At 35.4% G+C, this 13,111-nt stretch overlaps 1 protein-coding gene across 3 annotated transcripts in view; it reads right to left on the reverse strand.

The window, feature by feature from the left end:
• Positions 1–13,111, reverse strand: part of FNDC3A (fibronectin type III domain containing 3A) — a 171,255-nt gene that overhangs the window by 53,709 nt on the left and 104,435 nt on the right. For all 3 annotated transcript variants that reach the window (XM_072760551.1, XM_072760552.1, XM_026017195.2), the window contains 3 exons: positions 8,711–8,951; positions 4,455–4,724; positions 3,025–3,083 (listed from right to left, as the gene is read on the reverse strand). In XM_072760551.1, coding sequence (XP_072616652.1) covers positions 3,025–3,083; positions 4,455–4,724; positions 8,711–8,951 — 570 coding nt within the window. The remainder of the gene's footprint in view (positions 1–3,024; positions 3,084–4,454; positions 4,725–8,710; positions 8,952–13,111) is intronic.

The following is a 13,111-nucleotide window of genomic DNA, read 5'->3' on the forward strand; positions in this document are numbered from 1 at the left end:
TGGCCTGAAAAATTATACTTTTATTATATACGATACCAAGTAAATGCTGCTACTATTAGCTATTATTTCATTCATATACTGATTCTATTAAGACATGCAAATTCCTTTTTAATTAATTTAGCGATATACATATGGATATACACATTGACTGAATTTCTTATTAAACTTCCTCTCACTTCAGTTTCCTTATTTGTAAACTAGGAAAAAGAATACAAAGAAGGTTGTTCTAGGAATTATATAAAGCATATGTTTTCAAAGTACTTTTTTTTCTTTTGTTTTCAAAGTACTTTAAACAGAGTTTGACACTAGTAAACTCGTGTTAGCTATTATTATGAAAACTGTGTATGTTTACCTTAATTTACATGTATAAGCTCAATTTTTTCAGAGAACCTAAATTAGAATGAAAGAAAATCAGAGCATCCAAATCTATTATTTATAGTCAGAAAAAGTAGGACTATAGTTTATTAGATAAGTGGCTTACTCAAACATCCTAAAATGGTTTGGTTAAATTAAAAGGTAAGCTTTTGTGGAGAGGGGGTGAAGAGAGTAACAACAATTTTTCTAATCTGTTTCCCAACAAAAATAAAATCAAATATTTTTTTGGTAACTTAGCACAAAGTTATATTGCCATGGATTTCTTTTTTTTTTACAGAGAAGGGATAGAAATTTTTGTTTTGTAAATCAAGAAATATTTTTATCAATGTTTAATAAATGGCCTTATCCTGGCTGAGAAAGCCCTGTAGTCTCCTTCCACCAATACTTATACTTCTCTTTCCTCCATTTCACTACACTCCAATGAGGATGGTTCTTTCCATCTGGTAAACTTGCCCATATTATTCCTGCTTTCCCTCTCCCATCCCTTCTAACTCTTGTAACCTTTCTAATTCTTCAGCTCAGAGAAGGTTTTCCTGATTGCTGTATTTAATTCCCCTTGCCTCAGTAATGCATCACATTACCTTTATTTCTGTAAAGGCTCTTTTTACATTTCCTTTTATTATTGATAGTAAGGTCTCAATAAGTATTTGTGATTGGTTATCATGCCAATATTTTGACTGACTGAAAATCTAGTTCTTAAAAGAATAATGTAATAACACAGATTGGTAAGGCATAGCACAGTGAAAAAAATGTGCCATAGAACAACAGGGTACAGCATGATCCTTTTTTCATAAAAAGACAATAGAAAAGAATATATTTTGGTGGATGAACACATAAAAATGAAGTGAAATCAGAAATCCAAACTGTTAGGTGTGGCTAAATCAGAAGAGTGGGAAAAAGGAATTTATTTCTACTTACTATATTCATATTTTACCATAAAAGATTTCACATATAATAAAATAAAAATTCAATCTTAATCACTGGCAGATCTATTAGCTTACTTTTAAAATGGAGTGAAGATATAGCTTTTACAAAAAGCAGAAAAAGAAAATTACTGATCTGTACAATTGTGACATTTTGGTTTTTCCTTCTAGTTTCCTTCTTTTTCTAAAGTCCTTCATTAAAAAAAAAAAAAGGATTTTATTTATTTATTCATGGGGGAGGGGCAGAGACAGGAGGCTCCATCCTGGGAACCCGACATGGGACTCGATCCCAGGTCTCCAGGATCACGCCCTGGGCTGAAGGTGGCGCTAAACCGCTGAGCCACCCAGGCTGCCCCTAAAGTCCTTCCTTTACAAGACTGTAATCATGGTGTCCAAATAGTTCGATCACTAGTACTTTTCCCTACAAAAGCATCTTTGCATGTTTTTAGCCTTTAAAATCGTATTTTTAAATGGCTATATAGTTCTGTTCAATAAAAATCTCAATTTATGCATTTTAAAAATTGTTAATATTAGTGCTACAAAAACCATTTTTGTTTGTGTAACTTTTTACTAAGAAATGGGACCTCATGGTTTCAGAGAAGTTTAATTTATATTTCTTTTGATTACTAGTAAAAACACTTTGGAGTCTTAATGGGTTTAAAAAGTTCAATTTAGGGGCACCTGGGTGGCTCAGAAAGGTAAAGGTCATGATTTCAGAGTCCTGGGATAGAGCCCAGCACAGAGCTTCCTGCTCAGTGGGAAACCTCCTTCTCCCTCTGCCTCTCCCCCTGCTTATGTACTCTCTCTCAAAAAAAAAAAAAAAAAAAACCAAACTTAAAAAAATAATAAAAAAGTTCAATTTGTATGAGCACTTAAAGTTAATCTTTTGTCAAATCTGATGCAAATGTTTTTCCTAATTAAGATGATAGCCTTTATACATACAGGCTATATAGAAAATAAGCAGGAAATTTTATGTAGCCACTTTGGCTGCCACACCTTTTGCTGATTTTCTTATATTTTCTATTACATCCATACGTATAAAGATTGGGGAATATAAACCTCTTCTACCGTTTTTAACTCTTTCTGCATCTGGAGTTAACTGAATGTATTTCTTATGGAAATCATACAAATAGATTTTTAAAAAACTGGTAATCAGTCATATCCATACTATATATTACATCTTTGTCTTTTCTAATGATTTCCAATGTCATGTAGCATATATTAAATCCCAGTTTGTTTGTTTTTTAAGATTTTATTTACTTATGTGATAGAGAAGATAGCACAAGCAGGGACAGCAGGAAGGAGAAGCAAGCTCCTTGCTGAGCAGGGAGCTGACTTGGGCTGGATCCCAGGACCCTGGGATCATGACCTAAGCCAAAGGCAGGCACTTAACTGACTGAGCCACTCAGGTGCCCCTAAATCCTAGTTTAAAAAATGAATCCTTGATTGAATACTCTGCTTCACTGATCAACATATTTCTCATTATGTCAGATCTATATTGACCCGTTATTGATATCATATTTACAGTTTAAAAAATTTTTTTTAAAAATTTATTTAAGTAATCTCTACACCCAATGTGGGGGCCTGAACTCAAGACTACAGGAGCAAGAGCACGTGCTCTTCCGACTGAGCCAGCCAGGTGCCCCTAATATACTCAAGTTTGAAGCAAGGCCTGAATTAAAATATTACCAAAATCCTATGTAAATAATACTTAAGCAATACTTACCACTGGTTTGACAATGCTGGAAAGAAGTGCTTCGAAAGCTTTAGTTTCTTCATCTTTTTCTTAAACAAAATAAAAGAATATTTAAAAAATGAACTTAAATACAATCATCCCTCTCCCTCCACAATATGTCTTCTAAAGCCATGTTGGTAATCTGAGATTTTTATTTCCTAGTTTTTACTTTAGTGCATATTCAGCAGTTTGTGGCTCTTCAGGATTCTTCTGCTTGAGTTTCTATTTCGATTTTAACTGTGATCCCTAATTATAATGCTGCTTTATATATCTGAACCAGTCATTAAATTTTTCTTATAGAAAGTATATTTTTATTCATAGCTGTAAAAAATACTCTCTGGAATTCTCATTTCCCAATCTTACCCTTTTTTTTTTTAAAGATTATTTAACAGAGAGAGAAGAGAGAGGGAGAGAGCGCGCATGTGCACAAGCAGGCAGAGTGAGAGGGAGAAGCAGGCACTGAGCAGGGAGCCTGATGTGGTGCCTGATCCCAGGTCTCCAGGATTATGACTCGAGCTGAAGGCAGAGGCCCACCAGACTGAGCCATCTAGGTGTCCCAATCTCACGCCTCGTAACAGTTAACAACTTAACAGAGTTTGTTCTTATATGGGGGTTGATCTCACGACTCTGAAATCACGACCTGAGCTGAAACTAAGAGTCAGATGTTTGACTGAATGAACCACCCCAGCACCCAAGTGTTTGTTTCTTGACAGGTCTTAACTGTGGTTCCCAAGATAAAAATATAATTGACTTGACCATAACTTCTATCCATAAGTGATATACCCGAAACTTTAGCTTAACTCTTGTTAACATCAATACTGAAAAATACTGATCAGAAGGTCTCAAAAATATGGGAGAATATTTTAAATATAAATATTAATGTACAAACCATGAGGCTGTTAAAGCATTAAATGTATTGGTGGGGAATGGAAATTATAACAAAAGGAAGTAGTGCTCAGAGTTCATATGGTGGAAGTCATAGGTTAGGGGAAAGGTCCAAGGGAAATAAGGGGATTTTGAGAGAAAAGAACTTCTGAAGAAAGTAATGAAGAATACTCATACATAAAGAAGTAGAAAGGAATAAAGAGTTTGATAAAAACGAGCACGGCCTTGTCAAAGAGCCCAGAAAGATAGGAAAAGGAATCTGGATGAACTTTATTAGGGTATTCCTTTCCGAGAGAAATTTCTCTTGGCTAGTAAAATTTACAATTTTTGTGAAATTACTAATTGGGCTTTCCCAAATTGTAAAAAGTACCGTAGAAACATTTGAGATTCTAAAACTTCATACACATTAGGAAGAGTTGCTAATCTACATTTTAAATGAAGCATGATTAAATAACTGAAAAAATATACTTTTAGTTGATTAAATAACAAAAAGTACCAAAAGGAATAGTTTTTTAAATATTATTTTAAATAGTTACCTTCTATTTCTGTATCAATTTGTGCACCACCTTTCCCTTTCCCTGACTTATTCTTTGCTGACCCTACGTTTGCACCACTAGCATTCTGCCCTTTTATAAGCCCATTATGTTCATTTATGGGAGAAGGGCATTTCTGGGGTGATGATGGTGGACTGCTCATTTTATCTTTCTGTGTTCCTTGGCGATCCTTTAATTTTTTCTGCAAACGTTCATATGTCTTACTAGATCTTTCATCTCTAAAGTTGGACCTCCCATGTGTAGAGTGAGCATCTAGGAAGAAATAAAAATAAAAACATTTAAAAATGTCATTTATTCCAAATACACTTATGACATGAAAAAAGGAAGAGGAAAACAATTTATCATTATCTTGTATAAGAACTATTATAAAGTATCTTAAAAAATAATTTTGCAGAACAAAGATATTTGTTTCTCCAGCAACTGACAGAATCAAGCTTTTTGATTATAATTATATACATCAAATAAATTTCCAGAGACATTTCTTTTCTTCATCTTTTCTTAATTAACTATTAACCCTCCACAGAAGTAGCTTGGTGGTATGTTATGATAAACATAGGTGGGGTAAGACCTGAATTGAAGTGTGTACAATTCTTTTTCTTTACTTTTTTGTAGCCATCACTTTTAGCAACTCTTTCAACTTCAAACATATGAAATAGGTAAACAGAAAGCCATCACCTGTCTAAATTCCCTTATGACTTAAAAAACAAAACAAAACAAAACCAAAGAAAAACACCAAACCAAACCATCACTGAAAAATAAAGTTATAGGCATTAATACAAAGAAATAAGTAGATTGTTTACTAAGAATAGGTTCAAGGTACAAAACACTGCATCTCTGGTTATCACAAACTCAAGGCTGTGATTTAGAAAAAAGTATTTATTATAAAAAAAGTGACAAAGCACTATAATAAAATCAATACACTCCATAAATATTGTTACCTGTTCCAGAGTTTATTTTTATTTTAAATTTAAAATCTGTAATGAGAAAAATATTTTTTAAAAGGCTCGAAAATCTCAGTAAAGTTTTATCAATGTTTTAAGAAAATTAGTACAATATTCTTGAAATTAGTATTATATGTACAAGAACATTAGAATAAAAAACACAGGAATTTGGATATCTATCCGTAAAAGAGTGAGTTTGGACACCTACCTTACACCATATACAAAACTTAAAATGAATCAAAGACCTAAATGTAGGAAGTAAGGCTATTAAGCTCATAGAAGGAAACACAGGTACAAATACATCTGACTTTGGTTTAGATAATAGTTTCTTAGGACACCAAAAGGATAAACTATCAAAGAAAAATCAGATTTTACCAACATTTTTCTTTTCTGCATTAAAGGACACCACTGATAAAGTGAGAACACAGTGTAAGAGAAAACATCTATATCATATACCTTGAATCCATAATATATCAAAACTCTTACAACTTAACAATAAAAAGACAAATAACCCAACTAAAAAAATGGGAGTGGGATTTGAACAGACAACTCTCCAAAGAAGATATGCAAAACAGCCAATAAGCAAATGAAAAGATATTCAACATCAGTAACGAGAAACAAACAAATCAAAACCACAATGCAACACAAATTCACACTTACCAGGATGGCTAGATTCAAAATACCGTAATAAGTTTAAGCAAAGATATGGAGAAATTAAATTAGGACCCTCACACATTGCTGGTGGGAATGTAAAATGGTGCAGTCACTATGGAAAACAGTTTTGCAGCTTCTCAAGAAGTTAAACACAGAGTTACTATATAAGCCAGCTATTCTCTCAGGTATATCCCAGCAGAAGTGAAAACATGTCTACACAAAAACTTGTTATACAACTATCAAAGCATCATTATTCAAAATGGATAAAAAGTGGAAACAACTCAAATGTCCATCAATGAACAAAAGGATAAACAAAATTATATTCACATAATGTAATATTTTTCAGCCATAAGAAGGAATGGAGTACTGATCATGCTATACTTCTGAACTAAGCCTTAAAGAAACAGCCCAAGTGAAAAAAAAGCTAGACATAAAGACAGCATATTGTATGAACATTTGTATCAAATATTCATATTGTGCATATATTTTTATGAAATAGCTAGAATTTCCTTTCCATGGAGGCTGCTACTAGTGATAAAATTACCGTCAGTTATTTGGATCTACTGATAGACACTTTGGCTTATAACCTCAAATACAACATGACTTGTCTTCCATCACTGGATAGCTAGCTTCTTAGATTTGTACCCTTTGTGGATTTGTGTTTTTCACTTTCCTTCACATCACTATGAAACATATCCATGTATTTTAATATCCTCTCTGAATAACAATGGGTGTTTAACAATGTGAAATAGCAGTAATTATAATATCTAGTTTTTTCTTGTAATTTTCTCAAACACCTTTTTAAGAAGTAAGTCATAAAAAATGAGCAGTGAAGTAAATAGGAGGATGAAACTGATTTGTAGTATAAACTCTTGCTACTCAAGTTTTGACTGGACCACTGTAGGAGCCTCACTTGGGAGTTTATTAGAGATGTAGAAACCCAAACCCTACCCAGTCCTACAGAATCAATATGCATTACTTGGGCAAGAGAAGTAAGTTTGAAAAATATATACATGATGTGATATATAATGTATTTACCACTTAGAGGCTGTGCTGTATAATTAAAATTCTGTGTTTAGAGTTATTTATTCTGTAAGTTTACTAAGCATTAATGATAGGTATTGCTAAGTGCAAGTGATGAATAAAACAGATTTAGTTGTCAGGGGGAAAGAAATGTGAATTAAAAAAATCAAATTGTGTCAAGTTCTGTGAAAGAAACAGGTTTCAGTGTGAGAGATTGATAAGGTAAAGTCACAGAGGCTCCCTCTGAAAGCGGAAATCTAAAGGGGAAAAAAAAGGAGCCTTCCACGGAAAAAAGAGCATCCCTGGTAGAGAGGACATGTATGCAGCGCACTGGGGCAAAAGGAGCTTGGAGGTTTTGAAAAACTGAAGGGGGTGGGGTGGGATAAGTGGGAAAAAAGCAGTCCAAGGTCACAGGGCACACGGCCTTGTCCAGGCCAGGGGACTGGCAAGCAGGCTCATTTTGGTCCCTATGGGTCATTTGGCAATGTCTGGAGATATTTTTGATTGTCACAACTGGGTGAAGATAGGGGAGAGTGGGGAGGAGTTGTATGCTACTGGCATCTAGTAGGTAGAGGGCATAGTTTCTCCTGAATATCCTACAATGCAGTTTTGTACTCTAAAACACTCACCCATTCCCAAACATCCAGAGTGCAGATGTGCAGAAATCGTGGTCTAGGAGAAGGTTCAGGATTTTATTCTAACTATAATGAGACAATGACAGCAGAAGACCAACTGGAAGGCAGCTGCTCCTGCAGTTATCCTGACAAGAGCTGATAGCGGACTAGATTTGAGTAGTAGTGGAAAAAAGTAGATAAAATTTGGAGCTTCTGAAAATAAAACTGATAGCAGTTGATGTGGGGGTTAAAGAAGAAAGAATAAATTCGATCATGTGGTTTTCACTAGAGCAAACTGAGTGGAAAGTGGTACCAATATCAAGATGAAGATGACAAAGAAAAGCAGGCTACATAATTGAGATTTACGTTTTAGAACCAATGTAACTGATACACATAATACTTTAAGTGAAGTTATCAAGAAGGCAGTTAGAAATAGAAGTCTGAAGCTCAGAGGCGAGGTTTTGGCTGGAGACACAAATCTGACAGCTGTCAGTATACAGATGATATTTAAATGCATAGGAAAGAATAAGATTACTATTTTCTGTGTGTATGTTGGTTGTCTATCCTTCCCAACAAATTTATTAACTTCCCACGGGCCAAGATTATATTTTGTTTCCCTGACTCTCCCCACCGCCCAGTCCTTTACAGAACCTAGCAACTTTGGTAAGTGACAGCACAACCTTAAGGATTTAACAGTATGATTATTCCTGGCTGAAAGTTTTCCTTAGTGTCTAGCTGGCAGGATAGAGAAGAAAAACTCTTGTTTGAACATGCCCCCACTAAATATCGCTGCACGGTATGTTATTTTCCCTCTTTGATTTTCTGTTTATTTTTTTGTCTTGAGGGGTAATCATGAGGATGAAATACTTAACACAGTCCTTAGGTAAAAGAACATGATTGTGATATTGTTACTGTTTGGTCATTTCTTTTACATAATGTAGCATTTATTATATCTAAGTAAAGAGAGTTAACTCCATAAAGACAGGAATATTTTTAGATGTCTTACCTACATCTCCATATACTTGAGAAGATTGATACTGTGGCAAATACTGTGTTGACATGTCTCCAGCTCCAGTCACTGGTGAGTACATATGGCGTGGTGGAGGAGGCATCATGGTTGGGACAGGAATGAAACCAGGTAGAGGGGGAGGATGTGGGGAACGGTGTATGACAGTGTGACTGCCAGGATGAAACTCTGGTGCCTGAGGAACCACAACAACTCTTCGAACACCATTGTCTTCAATAACCTACAAAACGAACATTAAACATTTCTTCTATAAGATATAAGCAATTCTTTTGAAATAGGTTAGAGTAGGAATTTTTATACGATTAAGAAACTTTAGAGAATATGAAAAGATTTTATTAAATATACTAGATACATATGAATTAGTATTGAACAACATGAAGTAGTTTTTGTTACACAGTGCAATATAAATCTTAAAGTGAGATTAGCTAAACAAAATGTAAACAATGAGCCACAATATTAGCTATTTATTTGTATGTGTGATGTGCATTTAGTGATGCATTAAAAATGAGATACTCAAGGGAATTTTTGGTTTAAACACAATGGGGTGTGTGTGCCTGGGTGGCTCAGTGGGTTAAGCCCCTGCCTTCCACTTGGGTCACGATCTCAGAGTCCTGGGATTGAGCCTTGAAATCTCATCGGGCTCCCTGATCAGTGGGGAGTCTGTTTTTCCCTGTCCCTCTGCCTCTCCCCACGTGTGTGTGTGTGTGTGTGTGTGTGTGTGTGTGTGTGTGAGCTTACGCGCGCTCTCTCAAATCAATAAGATCTTTGAAAAAATAAACAGGAATTAATTTCCTTTTCCATATAATGGAAGGGGGGGGGAATAACTTGTAGAAAGAACATAAACTGTGAAATAGAAATGCAGGAAAAAGCTGGATCCAGATTCCTAGGATCAACCATATATTGCATTTAGGTACAAAATTCTTACAAACATGACCAGGACAATTTTAACATCTTTTTAAGGGAGACAAACACCTACTATATTAATTCCCAGTTAAGAAAAGCATCAGTGGCTTCAGCATTTACATTAGTGAAAGGGGGAACCATCACAGTTTTAGGCAGAAGAGTGATAATAGGCCACTGGTGTCCAGCCAGGGGTGATTTTGCCCCCTACCAGGCAATTTTGGCAGTATCTGGAAACATTTTTGGTTGTCACAATGGGGGCAGGTACTACTGCCATCTAGTGGGTAGAGAGGTCAGGGATATTGCTAAATACCCTACAACACAGAAGACAATCCCCTACAACAAAAATTACTGGACCAAAAATGTCTGTAGGGCTGAGGTTGAGAAATGCTGATATAATCTTACATTTAATAGGATCATTCTGGTTCCTGAGTTGTGAACAGATTGTAGGGCGAGGGAGGGAAAACAAAACAAAACAAAACAAAACAAAACAAAACAAAACAAAACGAAACCAGCAAAAACAGGAAGCTACTGCAGTATCTAGGCAAGAAAAGATGGTGGCTTGGACCAGCGTAGTAAAAAGAGGCCCGTACTCTGCATGTATTTAAAGGTAGAACAACAAGATTAGCTGATGATGTCACTGGAGAAGTGAGAAAAAGAAGTCAGGAAGGATGGTGTTCCATCAATTGTGAAGGGGAAGGCTGTAAGGCAGAATAAGTTACCTGGTGGGAAGGAGGAGGAAGATTTGGAGTTTTAGGTTTTGGTCATGTGAATTGGTTAAGTCTATAAGACATTTAACTGGAAATGTTGATTAGGTAGTTAGGTATACTAGTCTGCAGTTCTAAAAAAATTGCAAAAGGACAATGAGGTAAGGTAGGAAGTAGACTAAGTGCAGAGTCTGGAAGTTTGGTAAAGTGTATCAAGTAGGAAGGATCAACATTGTCAAATGGTGCTGAAAGGTCAAATAAGATGAAGACTAAAGAACTAACTGGATTTAGCAATGTGGAAGTCACTGGGACTTTGATGAGAACAGTTCTGGTAATTATAGGGGCAAACCCTAACTAGAGTGGGCTTAAGAGACAAAGTGGGGAACAGAATTAGAGAGCTAATAGCCCAATTTTGGGAAATACTATTCCTGCTGAGGGGAATATGGAAATAAGGTGGTGGCTGGTAGTAGTGGAGTCAAGCTTTAAAACATTTTGTTGTTTTTAGCCAGAGTAATTACAACAGGCTGACACAATAATGAGAATGCCCCAACAGACAGTAAGAAATTGATGTGGAAGACAGAGGAGAAAAATGCAGGCAAAAGGGAAGGGGATCTAAGACCCAATGTGGGCACCAGGTCTAGACAGGAGCAGGAAAGGCTGTCTCTATTCCAGATGAAAAGGAAGAGTGTGTGAGTTGACATGAAACAGCAGAGCATGTAACCCCAGATGCTGGTAGAAATGTGGGAGTTAGGGGTCTGTGGAAGGTTTCTTTTGATAGCTTTCCATGAACCCTATCCTGGGCACCACAATTTCAATGACCTCTCCTTCCTATCATTTTCATTATATTTATTCTATCATTCGTTAAACATTTGTAACACTGTAGTTATTTGTTAACTTTACACATGCATATGTCTTCCCCTATAACTTAACTTCCCCTCAAGGGACATGCATTAATTATTAATCCTCATAACAATATTACAAATAGATAGCATTATTATCTCCATTTCTCAGATGGGGAAACTGAGGCATACAGATGCAAGTTAAGTAACTTGCTACAGTCACATAGGCAGTAAGTGGAGGAGCTAGTATTTGAACTCTTGCACTTTGACTTTAATTCCATGTCTTATCTACTTTGTGGGCATAGAATCCATAGGTACCTGTTCTCTAGTGTCTTTTTAAATGTAACAACACAAGTGAGATCTCACTAGTTAAAAAGAAAAAGCTAAATTATTTATGAAATTAGAACCACTTTTCTGTTGAAAAAGAACATTTAAAACAAAGATAAACTGGGGGAAGGAAGGATGGGAAGTTATTGTTATTAGGTACAGTGTTTCAGTTTTGCAAAATGAAGAGTTCTGTAGGTGGATGGTAGTGAAGGTAGTACAACAGCGAATATACTTAAATGCTACTGAACTTACATTTGAAGTTACAATGGTAAATTTTTTGTTACGTATATTTTACAATTAAAAAAAAGAAAGCTAAGAAAAAATAAAAAAGAGCCAGACCAGGACCAAGAAAGTGTGGAGAACTGTACCATCTGAACAGCTAGTAACTTCAGAGTGAGGCTGCGGGCCGGGCCTCAAAACTATCTGCTAAGTCCAGCTGCTCACAAATGGCCAACCATGTAGACAATGAATTTTATACTAACAGAGTACACCAATGGTGACGATTATAATAAAATCAGTAAATTGTGAAAAGAAAAAAAGAGATAAAATATAATCCAAATTAGTCTATGTTAAAAAAATAAAAAAAAAACAATAAAACAGAATTAAACAGAGCTATCAGCAAATATCTAACTACCTAACCATATATGCCACACAATTTCTAATTAAGCAGAACCCTACTTTTTCCTTTATTGAACATAAACATAACTAAAAGAGGATGCAGAAAGAGGTTATGCTTACATTTTATATTGTGTGTGTTCCCCACCAAAATATACATTCCATGACAACTAAGTCTGTCCTGCTTACCATTTTCTTCCCAACACCTAGAAAACTCCTAGCATAGGGTAGATGCACAAAGAAAATTGCTGAATCAATGATATGACCAGAAATAAATGTATTCCATTAGTTCTACTAGAATGCCATGTTACTTTCCCCCCCTCTTAACAACACCATATTAGAATTCTGTGATTTTCTCAATTCTTACAACCTTTGCTTCTGCTTAACTTTTAGCAACCTACTTCTATGGCTTTACCCTGAACCCCAAATTATTCCTACTTCTAGCTATTAAGTAATAATATAGGTAATTTCTGGCCATTCATTCAACAGATATTTATTTTATATATCTAACTGTACATACACACACAGTAATGCTGCCCATATTTTTTGGCTGTTATCCCAAGGAGAGACAGAGAAGACTGAAATCATCAGAATGGTATGTAGAAATTTTTGAAAGAAGTACCGACCTCATTGCTGTGTACTGACATAAAGGCAAAATGAAATACCAAGTCCAGCTCAAAGGAATAATCTCAAACTTTTCCTGAAGCTGATATAGTTCCCTTCCTCACATTATGAGATCTACAATCCCCTTCCTGTTAGATATCCTCTCATCACCATAACAACCTACATTCCATTAAAAAACAGAGGAATCATTAAAGGGAGGCAGAAGGAGAGAACTTTTGAGGCCGCTTTTCAGGTGTCCCATTCAGGTAGTCTCTAATCTTTTCTCGAAAGAAAAGATCACTAAAATATGAAGTGTTATTCTGTGCTGCAATGCTCTTAGGGATTATACGTTAGTATTATTTACCAGTAAGTTAAGTTCCCTCTATGCC

Source organism: Vulpes vulpes, chromosome 6 (genome assembly GCF_048418805.1).
Source record: "Vulpes vulpes isolate BD-2025 chromosome 6, VulVul3, whole genome shotgun sequence".
Classification (NCBI taxonomy): domain Eukaryota; kingdom Metazoa; phylum Chordata; class Mammalia; order Carnivora; family Canidae; genus Vulpes; species Vulpes vulpes.